At 40.6% G+C, this 21,649-nt stretch overlaps 1 protein-coding gene across 1 annotated transcript in view; it reads right to left on the reverse strand.

Moving 5' to 3' along the window:
- The window catches only part of ADGRG4 (adhesion G protein-coupled receptor G4), a 154,468-nt gene extending 151,539 nt beyond the window's left edge, over positions 1-2,929 (reverse strand). The window contains exons 1-2 of the mRNA XM_090264028.1: positions 2,924-2,929; positions 99-147 (exon numbers count right to left, since the gene is read on the reverse strand). Of these exons, the coding sequence (XP_090120154.1) occupies positions 99-147; positions 2,924-2,929 (55 nt within the window). The remainder of the gene's footprint in view (positions 1-98; positions 148-2,923) is intronic.
- Positions 2,930-21,649: the final 18,720 nt, after the last annotated feature.

Raw genomic sequence — 21,649 nt, forward strand, 5'->3', positions numbered from 1 at the left:
ATAACTAATACTTATGAATTTATTATGTGTCATGCAATGCTCTAAATGTTTTACATACATTATTTCATTGATAACATAAAAGCACTATAGATAGATACCTTTGTCGTCATCATTTTCATCATCATCCCCATTTTGCAAATGAAGAAGCTGAGGCGTCAAGACATGAGGGAACCCAGTATGGATTCAGAGTGCATTTTATGTTTTAAAATATTTTATTTATTTTTAGAGAGAGTGGAAAAGAGGGGGGAAGACAGTAGACAAACATCAATGTGAAAGAGAAACATACATGGGGCCTCTTGAACGCCCCAACCGGGGACGTGGCTCACAACCCAGTGTGAGCCCTGACTGGGAATTGAACTGGCGACCTTTTGGTTTGCAAGCTGGTGCTCAATACACTGAGCAACACAAGCCAGAGCAGAGTGTATTTTATTTACTACTAAGCTATGCCACCTCTTTTGTCGTGTGATACATTTTATATCATGTTTAAAAGCATACACATTTATTTGATGTTTAAGAACTTGTAGTATTACTTTAAAAATATTGTTAAGGGATGCCCATATATGTAGCAAAAATATGAAGGTTTACATGGTAATGACAATCAGCAAGTTGGATGGTAGTGTTTAAGGTGACAATCAAACATAATCAAAATTATCCTTGAGATTCTCTGAGGAAGTTGCCAACACACATGATTTTTTCCTCCAGTATCAGATCCTTTCACTGTCTCTATGACTTATCCCTGAATTCAGTAGCAGGCTTCCAGTGGGGGGCCATGTTGTATGAAAAACATGATTCCCAACTGGGCTGGTGGGATGCTCACACAAGGAAAAGGAAGAGGGGAAAATGACAGTCTGTACTTTCTTCTACTGTCACAAAAGGGGACAGAGTCTTGATAAGCTCAGGCTTCTCTCTCTGTGGGAGGACACATAAATCAGCAGAGCCATATGGCTATCTAGACCTTTGAGTTTCCAGGGATGGAAGGCCCATAATAACCCGTGATAGCCTTTTAGAGTGTTTATCAGATACTATAGTCAATAATGACTTAGTTATGTTTAACTCACATCCCCCACTGCAATTTCAGTCCATTTCCTATTACTCTGTAGATATGGAGAACAGATGGTCAGCATTCTCCATATAACCTTTCAGAGAATGGAAGACGCCCATTGAAGCCCTCTCTGTTCAGGTGGTATTTTCTTCCTGACCGAGGAGTTCCAACCTCTTCATTTTTCTACACATTTCATTTTCCAATCAATAATTTCACTTACTACATTGGATTTAAAAAATAAACAGTGTTTTTCTTTAAAAAAAGCAACACATGCAGATCATTAAAATTCTAACAGTAAAAAAGTATATGCAGAGTTTCCCTGTCATCGAAGGCCTCTTAGTCTCCTTTAAAAAAAAAAAAAAAAAAAAAAAGCTTTATTGATTATGCTGTTACAGTTGTCCCAATTTCTTTTCCCTCTATTTCCCTCCACCCAGAGACCCCCCACCCTCCAGTTGCCCCCCCTTAGTCCATGCCTATTGGTTGTACATAGAGTTCTTCTCAACATATTCCTGTCTACTCCACTCCCTCCTACCATGCTTCTTAATTCCTGTACCATCTCCTTCCCTTTCCCCTCTTCCCTCTTCCAGCTGACCTCCCCCCAAAATATTTCCTATACCTATAATTCTTTTCCCACTCTCATTGCCTACTTAGTTTGCCTTTGTTTCAGTTCCCTAGCTACTGTTGTGGGTTGTTGTGAATACAGTTTTCATTTTAACATTCATAGTTTTGATCCTCTTTCTCCTAAACAAGTCCCTTTAACATCTCATATAACAGTGGTTTGGATCTGAAGAACTCCTTCAGTTTTACTTTGTCCTGGAAGCACTTTCTCTGCCCTTCTATTCTGAATGACAGCTTCGCTGGATAGAGTAATCGTGGTTGCAGGTTTTTGCTTTTCATTACTTTGAACATTTCTTGCCAGTCCCTTCTTGCCTGCAAAGTTTATTTTGAGAAATCAGCTGATAGTCTTATTGGGACCCCTTTGTACGTAATTCTCTTCTTCTCTCTTGCTGCTTTTAAAATTCTCTCTTTATCCTTAATTTTTGACATTTTGATTATAAGGTGTCTCTGTGCTTCCTGTACCTGTAAGTCTATTTCCTTCCCCAAGTTAGGGAAGTCCTGCCTCATTACTTTTTACATAATTTTTTCAATTTCTAGTTCTTCTTCTTCACCTTCTGGCAACCTTATGATTCGGACGTTGGCCCACTTATAGCTGAGCCTCTCCTCATTTTCCTCACTCTTTGTTTCCTCTTTCTGCGCTGGTTGACTGTTTGTTCCTTCCCTATGTTCCAATTTGTTGATTTGATCCCTGGTTTTCTTTCCCTCAACACTAGTTTTGTATGTGTTTTTGTTCATTTCAGCAGGTCTAGTCTTCATTCCTTCCCCGTCTTGTTTAAGATCTGCTGTCACGTCTGTAAGCAGTCATGCAACAAAGCTCTGAACTGTGCCTCAGAAAGATTTCCTATCTGCTGATGCATTAGATCAGATATTTGCTGTCTGGTCAGTTGCATCACCGGCCCCTCTATCGTGATCTGTGCCTCCTGACAGTTTTGTGTTTACCTTTGCTTTCCGAATGCGGCTGTCACACCTCCTATGCTATAGGAGGTGGAGCCCCATGCAGTTGTCACTACCGGGCGATCCTTCTGACCACGCTGTGGCATTTTGTGTGGGGGCAAGGGTCCAAGATGGATTCCTGCCATTTACTCTCCGCTGAAAGACCTGGAGTTTCTTCCTCCTTCCCCTCCCCCTCTGGCCTTCACAGTTTGAGGCAATGGGGTCTGCCTTCCCTGGCATTGGAATCATGAGCTGACAGGTCTAGTCTGCAGCTGTGGGTGCTCCCCAGGTGTTTCTTGCCTCTTTTTAAATATGGGTGTCTGTGCTTACCGCCATCTCGCCACCATTTCTCTAGCTGCTGCCACCAGCACAGCTTGACATCTCTGCCCTAGCTTCATCCCTCCCACCCGTCCGGATGAGCACCACTTGTTTATAACTTCACACGTTGGACTTCCATGTAGCTTTATTTTTGGAAACTTTTGGTTATTTCTGGTTTGCAGTACATGTATTCCTTCTCAGTTGTGGAGGGAGACAGAGTGTGTCATTCTAGGCCTCCATCTTGGCTGGAAGTCAAAGGAGGTAATCTTAGCTAACTGGAAGGCACAACTCAGTTGAGTTTTGAAGCATCTTAAGAACATGCCCTTTCCTTTAGTGCCCTCCAAATCTTACTGGAGCCCAACAGTGAGCTACCTGACAGGGACCTAAGATCATCCAAATAGGACACACCCTTTAGGTCAGCTGGAAAACTGTGTAAGATACCTTAGCTTAGTCCTCCTGAAAAATGTCTAGCTTTCTGAAACATTTCCTTCAGATTCTTGAAAATGAGTCTCATTAGCAGCTCCTGGATCTCATCAGTGTTCTCTAGTGTCAACACCCTGCAGTCAAAGACCACCAGGAACACATCTGTAGTTGAACAAGTTAAGTTATTACTTGTTGCAACAAAGGGGATCACACATGGTGGGAAACCAAGAGGTGTCTCAGTAAGAGGAAGTTAGAAAACACATTACTGGATTTGGGATTTGGGTAATTTGGAGAACGTTTAAGGAATCTAGGGTTTGCTTATATTAGGTGCTATCAGAAAGCATGGCAACTTCCAGCCAAGATGGAGGCGTAGGTAGACACACTTTGCCTCCTTGCACAACCATAAGAAAGTTCACAACTAATCTCAAAACAAAAAACAAACAGAACTTCCAGAGAATTGAACTGTATGCAAGTCCAACAACCAAGGATTTAAAGAAGAAATATTCATCCAGATGGGTAGGAGGGGAGGAGAAGGAGAGGACACGGTGTGGCAGCAGCAAGGTGGCAGCAAGGCGGCAGCAGCAAGAGAGTGGTAGCGGCTAATGGAACAGGCAGTCCCAGATTCACATGTGGTGGATAAAAGTTGGGAGGGAAACCTGGGGAGTGATCCCAGTCCCAAGCTAGACCACACAGCCTAGGGTTCCAATGCCAGGGAAATAAAGCCTCATAACTTCTGGCTGTGAAAAACAGTGGGGGTTGGGGTGGTGGAAGAAACTTCCCATCTCTCAGGAGAGTCCATTTAGAGGGACTCCATGGTTCTAGAACATACACAAGCCTGCCTACTCTGGTAACCACCACAAGGGCAGCAACTAGAGTGGCACCAGTCGCATGCAGGAGGTGGGTGAAATGACTGGAAAAGGAGTGAGTGCCAAGAAAGTGACATTGTTCCCTCTCAGACCCTTTCCGCACATACAGCACCACAAAGTGGTGAAATGGGTCACCCCACAGTGACAAACACCTAAAGCTCCACCCCTTACAATGTAACAGGTGTGCCAAGACAGGGAGTCAAAGCAAGTCTACCTAATACAGAAAAACAAACACAGGAAGCTGACAAATTTAGGAGACAAAGAAATATGGCCCAAATGAAAGAACACATCAAAACTCCAGAAAAAGAACTAAGCAAAATGGAGATAGCCAACATATCAGATGCAGAGTTCAAAACACTGGTGATAAGGATGCTCAGAGAATTCACTGAGTATAGCAAACACAGAAGGGAAGAAATGAAGGCTACACTAAGTGAAATAAATAAAAATCCACAGGGAACCAATAGTAAAAAGAAGGAAGCCGGGGTTCAATTCAATTAATTGGAATGTAAGGAAAAAATAAAGTCAACCAGTACACAATGAAGAAACAAGAATTCAAGAAAATGAGGCGAGACTAAGGAGACTCTGGGACATCTCCAACAGTGACAACATCTGAATCATAGGGATGCCAGAAGGAGAAGAAGAAGAGAAAGAAATTGAAAACTTATTTGAAAAAATAATGAAAGAAAACTTCTCTAATTTGGAGAAAGAAATAGATATAAAGTCCAGGAACCACAGAGAGTCCCAAACAAGTTGGACCCAAAGAGGACCTCACCAAGACACATTATAATTACAATGTCAAAGGTTAAAGATAGGGAGAATCTTAAAAGCAGCAAGAGAAAATCAGAGTTACCTACAAAGGAGTTCCCATAAGACTATCAGCTGACTTCTCAAAAGAAACTTTGCAGGCAAGATGGGACTGGCAAGAAGTATTCAAAGTGATGAAAAGCAAGGACCTACAACCTAGATTACTCTATCCAGCAAAGCTGTCATTTGGAATGAAAAGGCACATAAAGTGCTTCCTAGACAAGGTAAAGCTAAAGGAATTCCACCCGTTCATGAATTTATTGGTTAATTGTTGTATGTGCCCTGACCAGGGATCAAACCTGCAACCTTGGTGCATCCAGATGAAGCTCCAACTAACTGAGCTATCCAGCCAGGGTAGAAGCCATTTACTTTTAAGGTCAATGGCTTTTACTGTCATCTTGGAGCTGTCCACCTCTGATGTCAGCAGCCTCTGAAGCATTCCTAACAATCCACATTTTAAGGTGTCCAAGTGGAATGAATGTTGATAATCAGGGTGAAATGACATATATTTTTTGAGTTGGAAACCATGAATCCAAGGATCTGTACCTTGGAGTTGTACTGTTGAGACAGTTGTTAACAGTGTCTGATATGGTCCTTTCTGTTGAGGCTCAAGAGCAGTTCTTCTTCAGCATCTTTTCTAGAAAAAATCTCCAGGGTTCAGAAAATGCAGAGACTGTTTAGGTAGATATTTTGGAAATGTGTTGTATCTGTTGATGACGAACCCAGAGATATTATACGAGTCTCTTGCTTGTGAGGGTAGAATCTAAGGCTGAGGGTGAAAATCCCAACCACATAGGAACACATAGGTTTATTATTTTATTAACTCATTAATACATAATTTAACTTGTAAGTTCCAATGGAGGTTGATTTTATAGACATTGAAACTAATGGTAGCCCTGGCTGGTGTAGCTCAGTGCACTGAGTGCTGGCCTGTGAACCAAAAGGTTGCAGGTTCAATTCCCAGTCATGGCACATGCCTAGGTTGTGGCCTAGGTCCCAAGTTGGGCGTGTTTGATAGGCAACCCATTGATGTATCTCTCATACATCAATGTTTCTCTTCATCATTTTCTCCCTCTCTTCCTCTCTCTAAAAATAAATAAATAAGATCTTAAAAAACTAATGGTAATACTTTAGGACATAGAAGTTTTACAGTTTCTGGGAGGCTTGCTAGTTTAACTTTTAGAATTCCATTAATTCTCCCTGCTTTTTATAAAAACTCTGAATGATAAGGACAATGGAGTTTCTGAGTAAAAGAGAGAAGTTTACAGAGCTCCTTAATAATGTGCTGGTAAAATGATTTTCCTTTTCACTAACTAAAGAGGTTAGTTGGAATTGCCCAGGTTGAAAAAAACAAAATAAAGATCTTATTTTTGCTACAGTTAGGACCTGTTATGTGTTGAATTGTGTACCCCCCAAAATTCATATGTTGAAGTCCTAACTTCCAGTACCTCAGAATGTGATCATATTTGGAAAAAGGGTCTTTGCAGATGTAATTAGTTCAGTTATAATGAGGTCATCACAGTGGACCCTAATCCAAAATGACTAGGATTTTCATAAAAAGGAAAACTTTGAACACATAAAGGGAAATGGATGTGAAGACACACAGGGAGAAGATAGCCATCTACAAGCCAAGGAGAGAGGCCTGGAATAGATCCATTCCTCACAGCCCCAGAAAGAACCAGCTCTGCCTACATCTTGATTTTGGACTTCTAACTTCCAGAACTATGAGACAATCAATTACTGTTACTTAAGCCCCCCAGTTTGTTACAGGAACCCTAGTAAACAAATGCAGGGCTGCGACCCTCTGACAGGAAAAACTTTAACTCACCTTGAAAATAAACAATAACATAGTTATAGCCTATTGAGGAGACATTTGTACTGAAGAAGTTCAAAACAAACCTCAGTTCACTTTGGCATGTGAATTATTTTGAGCCGAAGGCAACTGAGACCCTGTGGGTTCATGAGAAACTTTTACCTCTCTCTTAAAGGATTTAAATTAGGAACCTTGCCCATAAAAGAGTTATCACCAGAAATAACATTTTATGACCTACCTATATGGCAGGGAAATTTTCTAATTACTGAGCATATCCTCTTCTTATCATCCTGCTAATGACATTCCTCCTCTCTGAAACCCCGATATGCCTCACCATCCTCAGCTCAGAATTTCATATGTACCTCATTTTCTCTTCCTGCCTCTGAACCTCTCAAGCATGTGGGGTCTCTGACTCTCATGTATATGGACTTCCCAAATGTATATATGTAATTAAATCTGGTTATTTTGTCTTGTTCATCTAATCTGTCTCATAAAGACTTAATTATTAGACCAGCTGAAAGAACTTAGGATGGTAGAAGAAAGTTTCTTCCTCCCCTATGGTATAAAGTCTATTTGGAGGTGTTCAAAGAGCCCTGAAGATTTTGGTTCTGTCCATTACCCACCTTTACAGTTTTACCAGGATTGTGTTGTTAGCAAGTAGGGCAGGTTTTGGAAACATCTTTGACAATACCTCTAAAATTACTCCAGAAATATTAGTGTAATAACATAGCCAAAATATGTTTGCTGTTGTGAATAATGTCATGAAGAATTTTTGCTAAAATCCATTTACAAAGATTTGGCACTACCAGTTAGCCACACTGAGAGTGCCAAATATTATCTTTATGCAATGAGCCTTCAAATTTTTCCCAGGTAGTTATTTTCCAAATTACAGGCTTATCTCTGACAGTTAACAGAAATCTTAGAGGAATCTATTAATTCCTCTGAGGGCTCTTCTTTCTGAGTTATTACAATGATTATCTCGGGGAAAGTTGCTTGTTTAGTATAGTGGTCAGCTAAGGTTTTATCATGAGATTCTGGGTCTTTGTGTTTTGAATGATGCTCCACCTTTATTATAGCTATATTTCTTTAAGTTACAGCATCTAAAAAATTCTTCAATTTGTCCATTTCATAGGTGTTTCAGAAAAGGTCAGAAAACCTCTGTGCTTCAAAGCATTTTGAAGTCACATTAACGTAAAACTATGTATTTATTATCAATATAAATATTTATTCTTCTATTTTCTCTCAGTTGGTAAGTCTAGGCAAGGGCAACTAATAAAGCCATTTTCACTATTTTTAAAATATTTTATTTATTTATTTTCAGAGCGAGGGGAAGGGAGGGAGAGAAATATCGATGTTCATACATCGATCAGCTGCCTCCCGCATGCCCCCAACTTGAGACCTGACCTGCAACCCAGGCATGTGCCCTGACCAGGAATCAAGCCCACGACCTTGTAGTTCACAGGTTAGTGTTCAACCTACTAGTCACACCAGCCAGTGCCCATCTATACTATTTAATTTTTTGAGAAGTTTATATTTTAAGAAGTTTATAGATTAAGTCTGTGATAGCATATCCTGTTTGTCAATTTTGGGTTTTACTTTTTATGTATGAACAATTAACAAGAACACTTAAATTAGCATTACTCAAGGAAGTTTCCAGAAAGTCTATGCAATGTATCGATTTTTAAAAAGAGGTAAGCAATTATGGAGTTCTTTTTTCAGACAAGGGAAAGAGGTTGGGTTTATAGTGTTGCAGCAATGGACAGTGATGTTGAAGGAAAACACTTTATAGGAAGTAGGTAATAAACTAAAAAGTGGTGAGCATTGTTCTTTAAATACAAGAGGTTTTACCACTTGGACAACCATTAAGTTTAAGTTAGAACTAAACTAAATGAAGTTTTTACGTGTTTTGCTACTACTGTTACAGCTCTTAAACAAAGGGGCTATACCTTTGTTATCGGGTCTAATGAAAGACTGAAAAAAGGAATAGGCCTTGATGATTCCCATGTAACTAAGGCAGTATTTATAGTGCCTGCGCACACTCCTTATGAGTAAAAAGGAAAGTGGGTGCGTGAATCTAGAATCTTGGAAAAGTTTTGTGGTAAACAGTCATTGTATCAGTCTTTGTGATTTTACACAAAAATGCTTCTTCTACCTTGAAAAATAGTCAGTCATTGAAATATATTAATGCATAGCCTAGTCCTGGTCCACTGATGTCATAATTCAAGCCAGATCATAATAGGTTGCTTAACACACAATTTGGGTGGGGCTGGGTATAAATACAGACTTATTCCCTGGGACAGTTCAAGCATGGGAGAAGAGCCTAGATGTAAACATCAGAAACCCTCCTTCATGGCAAGGCTCCTAACCAAAGAATTACCAACATTAATCCACCCACCAGATGATCACTTACACTTGACATCAATTAAGTTCCATCAGAAGAAGCAGTCTTGGTCAAAAGGAGAAGAACAACGTAATGGAAGGTGAGGTGGATAGGGTATACAGAACAAGTAACAGAGTGATCACCAAGCTAGGACTTAGAGGTGAAACTCCTTGAGAGGGACTATTTATGTATTTCTTTGTTTCATTTGCTCCAAAAATAATTGTAGAGACTGTACAAGCGTTAATTCAATATAAAAATTTAAACAAAATTTAAATAAAATAAGAAATAGAGAAAAAAGGTATAAAGGTACTCAGTAGGTAACATAGACCAGGAGTAAGGTAAAAATACAGTTCTGACACTGGGTCTCAATTCAAATTAGCAGCAAATAGGGAACAATTAGACTAAGGGGTAGAAGACTTCAAAGGAGATAATAGACCTGTACTTCAAAAAATAAGTGGCATTTGTATGAGTGGAGATTAAGTAACACATATTTCAGGCCAAAAGCGAGCATTAATACCTACACTAGGCCTGGATAAAGTACCTAGAGTGAAGATGATGGGGAGGATCCTTGGGAAATGAATGAGACTGATAGGTAACAAGCAACAAATCAGACAGGGTCCTGAATCCCAGCTAAGGAGGAAAACGGGACTCATTTCCAATAACTCTGCAGGTTTCAGAGGTTCTGGAGTATGGAAAACTTATACACATGCCTCAGAAAATCTGTTGGATATTAAGGTAAATGTGACTCAATGTGACAGTACTTACATCTCTATGTATAGGAATGACAGAAACAAGTGCTTTTAACAAGGGTTACCTGGTTACTGTGATGACACCACAAAATAGCAGCAGGGAGCCTGAGTGGGAATACAAGAGGGCAAGGGGGAGGAAATAGGATCAAAGAGACTTCAGGGATCTCCTAGTTAATAACAGCCTTCTGTATTTGCATTTCTGCCAAGGGAAGCTGTTCACAGGAAGAGATATATTCCATGATATTACTATTCATGTGTCAGTGCAAAGTGCCCTCTAAGTGCCTGAAGAATCCCACAGGAGGGAGGAGCTATGATGCCTCCATTGTGAGGCATTGGTGAGCAGGCAAACTAAGATCTCCCATTGCTGGGAGCTGGCCAATGGCTACCTCTTACTTAATCAAGGACTTTATATCAACAGCCAATGTACTTAATTCCAACTTGATATTCAGGCAACTAGGAGCAATAGGGGTGGTCTTGGAAGCTAATCGTCCCCCATGACACATCTAATTTTACTTGCCAGAACTTGTCCTGGGAAAAAGACTCTTGAGGGAAGCATTAGTCATTCCTGACATCACTATTCACATATCGGCACAAGGTGCTCTCTGAGTGGCTCCAGAACCCATTAGGGGGAGGGTACAACTAGAGAATGAAGGAGAGAGGAGCCATGCTGCCTCCATTGTGAGGCATTAATGGTCTGGCAAGCTGAGATCTCCCATTGGTGGGAGCTAGTCCATAGATACCTCCTAATTAATCACATCCTCTGTATCAGCAGCCAGTGTTCTTCTTGTCCATCTCAGTACCTGTGTTATGGGGTTAAGTGGAATAAGGGTGGCCCTAGAAGATTGTGCTCATTCCTATCACACCCAAATTTGCACACAGCACCCTGCCCTAGGGGAAGGAACAGAAGGGTGAAGAAGTCATTTCTGGCATCACTATTCACATGCCCGATGGGTCCTTTAGCCACGAAGTGCTTAGTGGCTAAGGGACCCATCGGCAGGAGCGGGCAGAAGAGGGAGGAGGGAGAAGGGAGGAACCGCGTTGCCTCCATTGTGAGGCATTAATGGTCTGGCAAACTAAGATTTCCTATTGGTGGAAGCTATTATAGAAACATATAATGTAAAAACATTGCCTACCAGAAAATATGTGGGCCTTTTCCTGACCCCATTTGAATATTTTGAAACTGATTTTAATTTGCTTTTGGGGTATATTATGCATATACCCCTAAAATAGTAGTCTGGCAAACTAAGGTTTCTTATTGGTGGGAGCTGGTCAATGGCTGCCTCCTACTTAATCACATTCACAGTATCAGGAGCTAATGTACTTATTTACCATCCTAGCATCCCAAATCATAATGCCTGGCCATTAAGAAAAATAGGAGGGCATTGAAAATTTCTGCTCCCCTATGACACCTCCACCTCCATTCTGGGGAAGAAGTTCAGAGAAGTCATCCTTGACTTGACTATTTACATGTATGACCAAGGTGTTTTCTAATTGGCTGAAGGAAATCATGGGCAAAAGAGTCATGATGCCTCCACTGTGAGGTGTTGACTGTGTTCTGAAGCTACATAGTCCTATTGGTGGAACCTGAGCCAATAGCTACCCTTCTACTTAATAATAGTCCTTCTCTGCCAACTACAGTAGGGGTTCATGTTAAATATAAAGGTGAAAAGGTTTCTCACCCATTACCATTCTCCTGAGTATACAAAAAGCATAAGCGGGTTTTAATGAAGAGATTATTATATCTTAAGAAATTAAGTGATAAATGTGTCTGACAGTTTGTGGAAAAGAATAGACAGTATTATACTAAGTGGGAAAGTAATTTTTACATCTTTCTGCATAAATTTCTATAAATATATATGATCTATATAATTTACATACTATAGAAACATATAGTGTAAAAATATTGCCTGCTAGAAAATATGTGGGCCTTTTCCTAGCCCCATCTGAATTTTTTGAAACTGATTTTAATTTACTCTTGGGGTATATTTATGAATTGGACCATGGTTGCTATGGAGATCTTAAAGCTCATCCTAACTTCTCTTTGGTTATGTCTTAAATGATGTCTTTGGGGAAATTCAAATTGTGAGAATGAGGACTGTGGGTGTCTGCCTCTTAAGATGCCACTTGTTATCAGCTACCATCATCTACTAAACTAAAAAGACACATAGGTTCCCAAACTTAATAGATGATTACATTTCATAGTAGATCTTTTATCCTGTCAACCATACTGAATAACACTAAATTAATTTGGGGGCATAAATGGATGTGCTTTTTAGGAGAGTTTGGCTCTATTTTCAGCTATGAATTATGCATTAGTAGAAATTATTTGGACAGCATTCATCATCATTTCCGAAGTTAATGAAATTCCATTACACTTCAGTGCATTTTCATTTCATCCAGTGGTAAATTAATTCTCCCTCACTCTTTTTGTCTCTATCTCACTCTTCTTTTGCATCATTTACAGTAGTCACAGAATGGGGACATGGAGAGGCTGCTTAACTACAACAAGTTAAGTAAGGGCCGAGAAAAGCAGATGTTACTGGTTCCCTCTGCAATGATCAAGTACTCTATAGTTCACACCAAGGTGAGCAAAGCTGCTTGTCCCCATAGCTGTCACTGCTATTTCTATTGCTCAAGAATTCAGGGCAAAGTCTGTGTTCTGCTTAGCTGGGCTACACCTTAGAGGTCTGTCCCACGTCTGATCTCCTTAACACATAACTGCCACTTGTGAGCTGCCTGCATCATCAGTGTGTGCCACCCAGTCACATCTCTGAATAGATTTCTTGACCTGGGGAAGCTCTTTAGGCAAGTGGGAGGGCCAACAGCATCGCCAAATCCAGCTTTGCTCCACTGAGTAGCAAACCTGGAGCTCTCCTAGGTGCTGGATATTTCCCTTTAATTATTGTTGTCCTTGTCCCTCCCTGGTGACACCCTGCTTCCAGCCCTAGTCATAATTCAAGCTAAATCTTGCTCCCACAGGTCCCCTGACCAATGGGCAAGAGATCTCTCCTGGCTACTTCTTTTGCAACTGACCAAAGTACACACTAAGCTACTTTGATTCCTACTCACAGGAGTCTCTGCATGTTTCTAGACTTATTTTAGCTAATAGTATAATGCTTAAAAGGGAGTTCTGGCTCTGAAGTCAGAAAGACCAGGGTTAGAGTGCTTTGAACTTCAGATGGAACACTGCCAAATTCTGTACCAACTTGAGTCCTAGTTTCCACAGCATGAAATGGAGATAATATCTCTCTCACAGACACACAATGAGAAAGATATGAGATGATATATGGGAAAGCGTTGAGCATGGGGCTTGAAACATGGTAAATGGCAGTTATTATGATCATTACTACCTCATTCTAGTGATACTCACTGACTGCTTTCTGATTCCTCTCACCCTTTCCCTTCTATTTGTGATTATTCATGGCCTCCTGCCCATCCCCAATGAAGTTTAGATGGATAAGGATCGCGACTAAAGTGTGATGGATCCAGCCCCACTCATTCTAACATCCTTGACTTCTCAGTCTAGGCCTGTCTAGGCCAGCCTAAGCATGCTATTTGCTTCCTTCCTTATTCACCCATGCTCATAAATATGCCTAGACACCTTTGTTTACATCTACTATTTGGAGGCTGGCATTCTGCCTAAAGAAAGTTTAAAATGGGAAGGGCTTATCTTCACTCTCTTTAGCTGTTTCATTCATCCTAGCACTGAATCCCATCAGGCACTGTACAGAGCAAAGAATTATTTACTGAGTGCCTGTTCTTGTCCAGACACCACACTGAAGATTTAATAATAAGTAAAATTAGACATAGTCCCCATTCTCATAGAACTTAGTCTACTAGGGGAGGAAAATATTAGTACTATAGACACATTAATGATTTAAAAACTCAAAACTAAGATAGATGCTCTGTACAGGAAGTTTTACCATAAAGATTAAGAAGGTAATGAAGGACCTGGCCAGCATGGCTCAGTTGGTTGGAGCATTGTCCCTTAAACCAAAAGGTCGCAAGTTTGATTCCCAGTCAGGGCACATGCCTAGGTTGTGGGTTCAGTCCCTGGTCAGGGTGCATGTGAGAAGCAAGCAACTGATGTTTCTCTCCCTCCCTTCCCCTCTTTCTAAGGTCAATAAGCCTGTTCTTGGGCAAATAAATAAATAAATAAATAAATTTTAAAAAGCTAATGCCACTTTGGTTAAGTTTCATTGCCCCTCATTTGAACAGGCCCCTGTAAGTACTGGGAGTTGCTGGAAAGCATAGAGCATTCTTGATGGTAAGGAATTTAGATATTAAAGTTATCCCTGAGATATTGCAGGACTTGAGGTGAAGAGGAAGATAATTGTCAGTGTTTAGTGATTTAATTATACAAGTAATATGTAATGTATTATAAACTTTCAACCTTAAGGCAGATGTGTGTTTTATTTAAGAAAAAGAATGGAACTTTTGACTCATATCCAGGGAAAGGGATCTAAATTCCTAAATATTAAAGCCATAGAAAAAAGTCTGTTTGAGTGAAAATGTCCTCAATCACCTCTGTCAGAACAATTAGAAATAACCACGGTCAGCTGGATTGTTTTCTGGTCGATGGTATTCAGCCAAACTAACCAGAATAAAATGAACCAGATGGCAATCCCATTAATTGTACAATCATTGGTCATTTCTAGTTCAAAAATATGACCTCCACATGAGCAATTTTGGTATACAATAACATGGACTCTTGCTTATTATATAGTAGTCCTCACTTTAGATTACTCTGCAGCTTGATTTAGTTCCCCTGTGTAACACAAGGCATATTTATTCGGATTATTTGAATGCTGTTTCAATTACATCCAGCCAGGACCCCTCCAGAGGTAAAAGACAGAGATGGTACATTTACTTGTGTATATTAACCAAATAGACAGGTAGTCAGGCAAACATGAGATAAGCTGCCTAGAGCTCCCAAGTCAGGAGACTGATTTGAGTCAGGTGGAGATAAAAGGGTAACCTGTACTATAATTCATAATTGTCAAGAAAATGACAGAACTGGGGAGGTGCCCTACTCTTGCTGCAAGCAGAAGCCAGCCACTAATGAAAGAAAGTAATCAGTATTGATTGTGAAAGGTACAGTAAATCCTGTGACAACATGCATCCCCTTATCAGGTGATGTTTTCCAAGAGTCACCAATCCTGGGAAGCTCATATTGCTGGGACTAATCTGGAACACAGAAAATCTGTATACAAACCAGAGGGCTAAAAAGCAACCCTGGAGGGCAACTTGTGGTCTACTTGCACCTTGGGCTTATTTTGGTACACGGCTGAAAATTCTCTCTTTTTTTAATAGACCGTTTCTTTTTTTTTTTAATATTTATTTGTTTGTTTATTTTATTTTTAGAGAGAGGGGAAAGGAGAATTAGAGGGAGAGAAACATCACTGTGTGGTTGCCTCTCAGTTGCGCCCCCAACTGGGGACCTGACATGCAACCTAGTCATGTGTCCTGACTGGGAATTGAACCAGCGACACTTGGCTCGCAGGCCGACACTCAATCCACTGAGCCACAGCAGCCAGGGACCTTTTCTTTTTTGATGACCCTTCAAACACAGAGCTTCTTTTAGTCGCCAACTCACTTTCTCTTTTTTAATAGCATTCTCGGTTTATATTTAACTATTTCCTGTTCATATTTTCTAAAAGCCCTTGTTTACCATTCTCTGCCTTAAAAAATAGAGAGACAACACAAAATATTATATAAGCCTCAGCATGCATCCTTAGGCTCAGGAACCAAACAAAAAGTTAAAAGAGGGGAGGGGTGGGGCAAAGGTAAAATTACTGCTGTGTATATATTGTTCATATTACACAGATATATATATATATATGTAATAAATGCTAATTAGATAACTGGATAGATTGATAGATAAATAGATTCTTGTTTAAGGAATTTCTTCACCTAATTGATAATTTAGTGGGTGGAAGAGGAGATCATAGACAACAAATACTGGAAAGAAGTTCATTCCTTGTTTATTACTAGAGTGAATTTAATGTATGAGAGAGGAAGGTTTGAATAACTTAACTGTATAATCAGTTCTTAATTATCCATGTTAATAAAGAGAAGTAATTGCTTTGATAAGCTGAAACAACAGATAATCAAAAATTCTTCCCCTTAATTAGTCACCTGTCTTTCTACAGTGTGTCTCCCCCTACACCTCCAACCAGCAAACAATTTGTTGTAAATTAAGGAAAATGTTTTCCCAAGGTAAATTCTCCCCATACAGGCAATTAGCCCACCAAGCCAACAGATCAGTTCCCAGAGGAGAGGATGCGTTACTAGAATGCCTCAACACCCATTTACAATGGGGTCTGTGGTGGTGAGGCAGGAATCCTTTCCTAGAGATAGACATGGACCTGTCCACTAGCCAGGCTGCAGACATGCACCTCCTGCTCCCTGGTATTAGTGAATCTGGAAGGCCAAGATCTCAGGAGATGGTACAGGATAGTGATTAAGGGCCAACATAGTTGGAGAGAGCTGTGGGATTCTGGGTAAACTGATCTCTAAGCCTCAGCTTACTCAGCTGTAAAATGAAGATCATAATAATTATTACCTCATTGGGCTTTTGTCAGTTGTAAATCAGATAAGAATCATTATAAGAATAAGTGGATTACCTCAACATAAGCTGCAAGTTTGTCACAAGAGATTTATTACAATAGTAAAAGCTTTTAATTTTTTATTTTTTAATTATAGCTTATTGATTATGTTATTACAGTTGTCCTGATTTTTTACCCCTTCACACAGCACCCGCCATTCCCTCTGGCAATGCTCCCACCATTTTTCATGTCCATGGGTCATGTATACAAGTTCTTTGGCTTCTCCCTTTCCTATACTGTACTTTATATCCCTATGGCTATTCTGTAACTACCCATTTGTACTTCTTAATTCCTTCACCTGTTTACCCATTCCCCCACAGCCCCCTCCCATTTGGCAACCATCAAAATGCTTTCTGTATCCATGATTCTGTCTCTGTTCTTCTTCTGTGCTTAGTTTGTTTTTTATATTCAATTGTTGACAGATTTATATTTTTTTGCCATTTTATTGTTCATGGTTTTGATCTTCCTTTTCTTAAGTAAGTCCCTTTAACATTTCATGTAATAATGGTTTGATGATGATGAACTCCTTTGGTTTTCTATTGTCTTGGAAGCTCTTTATCTGCCCTTCCGTTCTAAATGATAGCTTTGCTGGCTAGAGCAATCTTGGTTGTAGGGCCTTGCTTTTCATCATTTTGAATAGTTCTTGCCAGTTACTTCTAGCCTGCAAAGTTTCTTTTGAGAAGTTAGCTGATGGTCTTTGGGAACTTCCCTGTAAGTAACTAATTTCTTTTCTCTTGCTGCTTTTAAGAGTCTCTTTATCTTTAACATTTGGTATTTTCATTCTGATGTGTCTTGGAGTGGGCCTCTTTGCATCTATTTTGTTTGGGACTCTCTGTGCTTCCTGGACTTGCATGTCTATTTCCTTCACCAAATTAGGGAAGTTTTCTTTCATTACCTTTTCAACTAGATTTCCAATTTCTTACTCTTTCTCTTCTTCTGGCACCTCTATGATGCGAACATTGGACTTCTTCTTGAAGTTGTCCAGAGGCTGCTTATACTATCCTCATTTTTTGGATTCTTTTTTCTCCTTGTTGTTCTGATTGGTTGCTTTTTGCTTCTTTATGTTCCATATCATTGATTTCATTCTCAGGTTCATTCAGTCTACTGTTCTTTCCCTATAAATTGTTCTTTATTTCAATTAGTGTATCCATCATTTCTGAATAGATATCTTTTATTCTGCTGAGGTCCTCACTAAGTTCTTTGGGCATCCTTATAACCATTGTTTTTGAACTCTGCACCTGATAGATTGCTTATCTCCATTTCGTTTAGCTCTTTTTTTTTTTTTTTTTTTTGAGTTTCGATCTGTTCTTTCATTTGGGCCATGTTTCTTTGTCTCCTCATTTTGGCAGCCTCTCTGTATTTGTTACTATGTATTAGGTAGAGCCGGTTTAGCTCCATGTCTCAGCAGTGTGGCCTAATGTAGTAGGTGTCCTGTAGGGTCCAGTGGCACAAGTTCCTCTATCACCCAAGCTGGGTACTTGCGGTGTGCCCTTTGTGTGGGCTGAGTACACCCTCCTCTTGTAGTTTAGCCTTGGTTGCTGTTGACAGATCAATGGGAGGGATTTACCCAGGCCAGTCAACTTCAAGGACTGGCTGTGACCACTGACCACCAACCTACACACTCTGTGGAGGATCAGCTGTGCAGGGGAAGGGCGGTGGTGCTCCAACATAATTTGTAGCTGTCTACTAGGTGCGCAGGCTCTGGGATTTCCCAGGTGGTGCAGGCCAAGGTCAGCCACCTCCTGTGTTCTTCCCAGGGCACCCTGCCTGAGCTATAAAGCAATCTGAGATGGCTGCTACTTCTGCTGGGCCTGGAGGTTCCCAGGTGAAGCCAAGCTGTGAATCTGGGATGGCTGCTGGTGGTACTGGACCTGGGGATCACTGAGGCCAGCTGTTGCTTTTTTGATAGGATTTAGTAATTGTGAAGCATTAGCCAAGACCAGCCATTCATATAGAAAAGCAGCTTGGTTGGGCCCATAAGTTGGGTGGCACGGAGCCTCTGTGGATCTCCAAGGTGGGTCAAACAGTGTTAGCCAGGTTGATGGAGTCTCAGATATGGCACCAGCTTGCTGGCTCTGTAGGGGGAGGGTTTAGGAAAGGGACAATGGTCTCTGCTTGCCTTGATGCCAGACACTTCAGTTTCTCCCTGTGCACCACCGGTGCCTTTCAAGCTGCTGTCCTGGTGCTGGAGCTCAGGGGGAGTGAATCTGAGTAGGTGAGTCTGTGTATGGGTTCAAGAGGAACTCCTTGGGGCTCCAGCAGTTTCTCCCATCAACTCAATCCCTGCTTGTGTTTGCAGCCAGAAGTTATGGGTCTTATCATCCTGGCCCTGGAACCCTGGGCTGGGAGGCCTGGTGTGGGGCTGGGACTCCTCACTCCCAAGATATCCTTTCTGAATTTTTATCCACCACACATGGGTGAGACCAGCCTGTTCCATGTCTGCAGCCCTCCTACCCGTGTCAATGGATGTGGTTTCTTTAATTTTGTAGCTGTCAGATTTCCATTCAACTTGATTTCTGATGGTTCTGAGTAATGGTTGTTCTATATTTTAGTTGTAATTTTGATGTGGTTCTGCAAAGAGGTGAGCCATGTCTGCCTACGCCACCATCTTGACCAGAAGCTGACAACTAACTCAGCTTTTAATTTTTAAAACAATACATTCTAGCAGATGCAAGTTATACCGCAATAACCTTTGCTTTAGCTCTCACTTCTGGTATTCTTTCCCGCTGGCAGAGAAAAAAAGTTACACCTGGTGCACTGAGAGCCCTGGATGCTCCCCTAAAGGTAGGAATGTCTCTCAGGAAGATTAAGATTTCCTAGCTGGTAGCCTCTGGGAGCTCCAGTGAGTGAGCCCTTTCTTCATCCCAGCATAGAGTGTCTTCTAGTGCTCAAAGCTCCCCATAGCATCAGTTTCTCCATGTTTCTAGCCAGACCAACCAGCCATTCCTCCCCACGGGAAAGACTAAGGTTCCCTTTAAATGTGTAAATACCGTTGATTAAATCTCCTAATATTGCTCCATGCCCAGGAGCTCTATTCGCTTCTGAAGGTGATTTTTCAAATATCTAATCTCATCCATTCTAAGCAGATTTTATCATACCAGCTTTCAGAATTCTGGGACCAGTCTACTGTCACCCCTGTCTATGTTAACTACCTGTGTGACCTTTGTCAATACACTTTTCCTCTGTACTATGAAATGGGTTGCCCTAAAAATTCTCTAAGAATGTTTACTTCCTGCTCAGACCTTCTGAAGTTTCTGGGACCCCTTCAGGGAGAGGGATACAGTATATACACTATGGGAAATGACATAATATACACACATTTGGAGGAGGCCAAAGATGGGGCACATCTACTTAATAATACCTCTCAGAGAAGCTCTTCTCCAAAACTCATTTTAGTCAAAGGAAAGAGATTGCCTTGCAAAAACACTGTAATATTTAACATATCTGTGAAATCCCATAAATTATCTGGTCAAGTAGATGGTTTCTGGTAGTTTTTCGCTTGGCTGCTACAGGAGGACCAGACGCCATGCTCCTTTTTCTCACTAGGTGGCAGCAAAACTTAGTTTTGCCAAATTAAAAAAAAAAGTCCTTTCTATTGTCATTTCTATGATCATCTCTAGCATCTGTATGTTTGATTTGTGAATACCTTTCATTTTTATTTTCATGAACAACTGAACATATTTCATTCCAATTATAAGTAATCACAAATAATGCTATACACTTCAGCTCTGGCTGGTGTGGCTCACTGGATTGAGCGCCAGCCTGCAAACCAAAGGGTCGCTGGTTCAATTCAGTCAGGGCACATGCCTGTATTGCAGGCCAGGTCCCCATTTGGGAGCACGCAAGAGGCAACCACACATCGATGTTTGCCACTCTCTCATTCTCCCTCCCTTGCCCTCTAAAAATAAATAAAATATTTTTTAAATTGTTTGTTTGTTTGTTTGTTTTTTCAGGAAAATGCATGGAATGTAAAGCCAGAAAAAAACTAAAGCTATCACTGAGTATGACTCTTTAATTAGTAGAGAATTAAACAAAACTGAAGTGACTTACCCAAGGTCATACACATAGCTAGTAACAGAATGGCAACCAGAACTCAAGTCTCAACTCTCAATCCCAATCATTTCTCCTTCCCTTCTTATGGAAGGTGAATATGCTCAATAGTTTGATTTAGTATCTGTGTACCCTGGAGCAGATTAACCTCTCTGGGCCTTGAGTTCCTCATTTGTAATATGGTCATAATAATAATATCTACCTGAAAGGGTTTTTGCTAGAATTAGAGACCATGCAGTAAGGGACATGGAGGCATGTCACTCTCAAGGAGGCATGTCACAGATGGGAAGGTACATCAAACACAGGTAGGCCTGAAGGCATTTGTTCCACATTTCCCAATGACAGAATCTGATACAGTATACTATGTATGACTTTCCTTCTTTTCCCCCCATACAGGACAGTGTATTCATGTCAAAGAAATGATAAACTATACACAGGAAATAAGAAATGGGAAGAGTCAGTGTCTAATGAGAGGGTATGTAATGCCTCTTTCAATATTAACAGTCTCCTAACACTCTCTGATTCAGATATTGAGGTGAACTGTGTCTAACTCCAGGTTTTTCCCTTAGGAGAGGAAGTAAAAGACAGTTACTATCTGCAGCTTCATCACTCACCCACGATAGTAAGACCTGAGGTAGAAGAGTTGGGCTTGCCTGAAAAGCATTATCATTTGAGTATCATCCCAAGTGTAGCTCATCTGTCTTCTTTTGAAACATGCAGAAGAGCACCAGGAACACTGACATCAGCACAGGTGATTCTCATCTTTCTCCTTATAGCTCTATTGCGGGGGAAGCACTGCATTTGCAAATATCATAGTATAACTATAATTGGGGACCCACTTCTCAGAAATTGTGGGGTATATACTACTGAGTCTCTCCAGAAAGCTTAGGGCCAGGCCACACCTTGGGATTTTTATCTCACTTAATCCTTTGTGCAGTAATATGGCAGATAAGTCACCACCTCATAAGTGAGAGTAGGAAAGGCAGGACAGTTCAAGCACAAAGACCTTTGAATCAAACAGACCTGAATTCATGTCATAGCCCCA

This window comes from Furipterus horrens, unplaced genomic scaffold (assembly GCF_987537825.1).
Source record: "Furipterus horrens unplaced genomic scaffold, mFurHor1.1.pri manual_scaffold_17, whole genome shotgun sequence".
Taxonomy (NCBI): Eukaryota; Metazoa; Chordata; class Mammalia; order Chiroptera; family Furipteridae; genus Furipterus; species Furipterus horrens.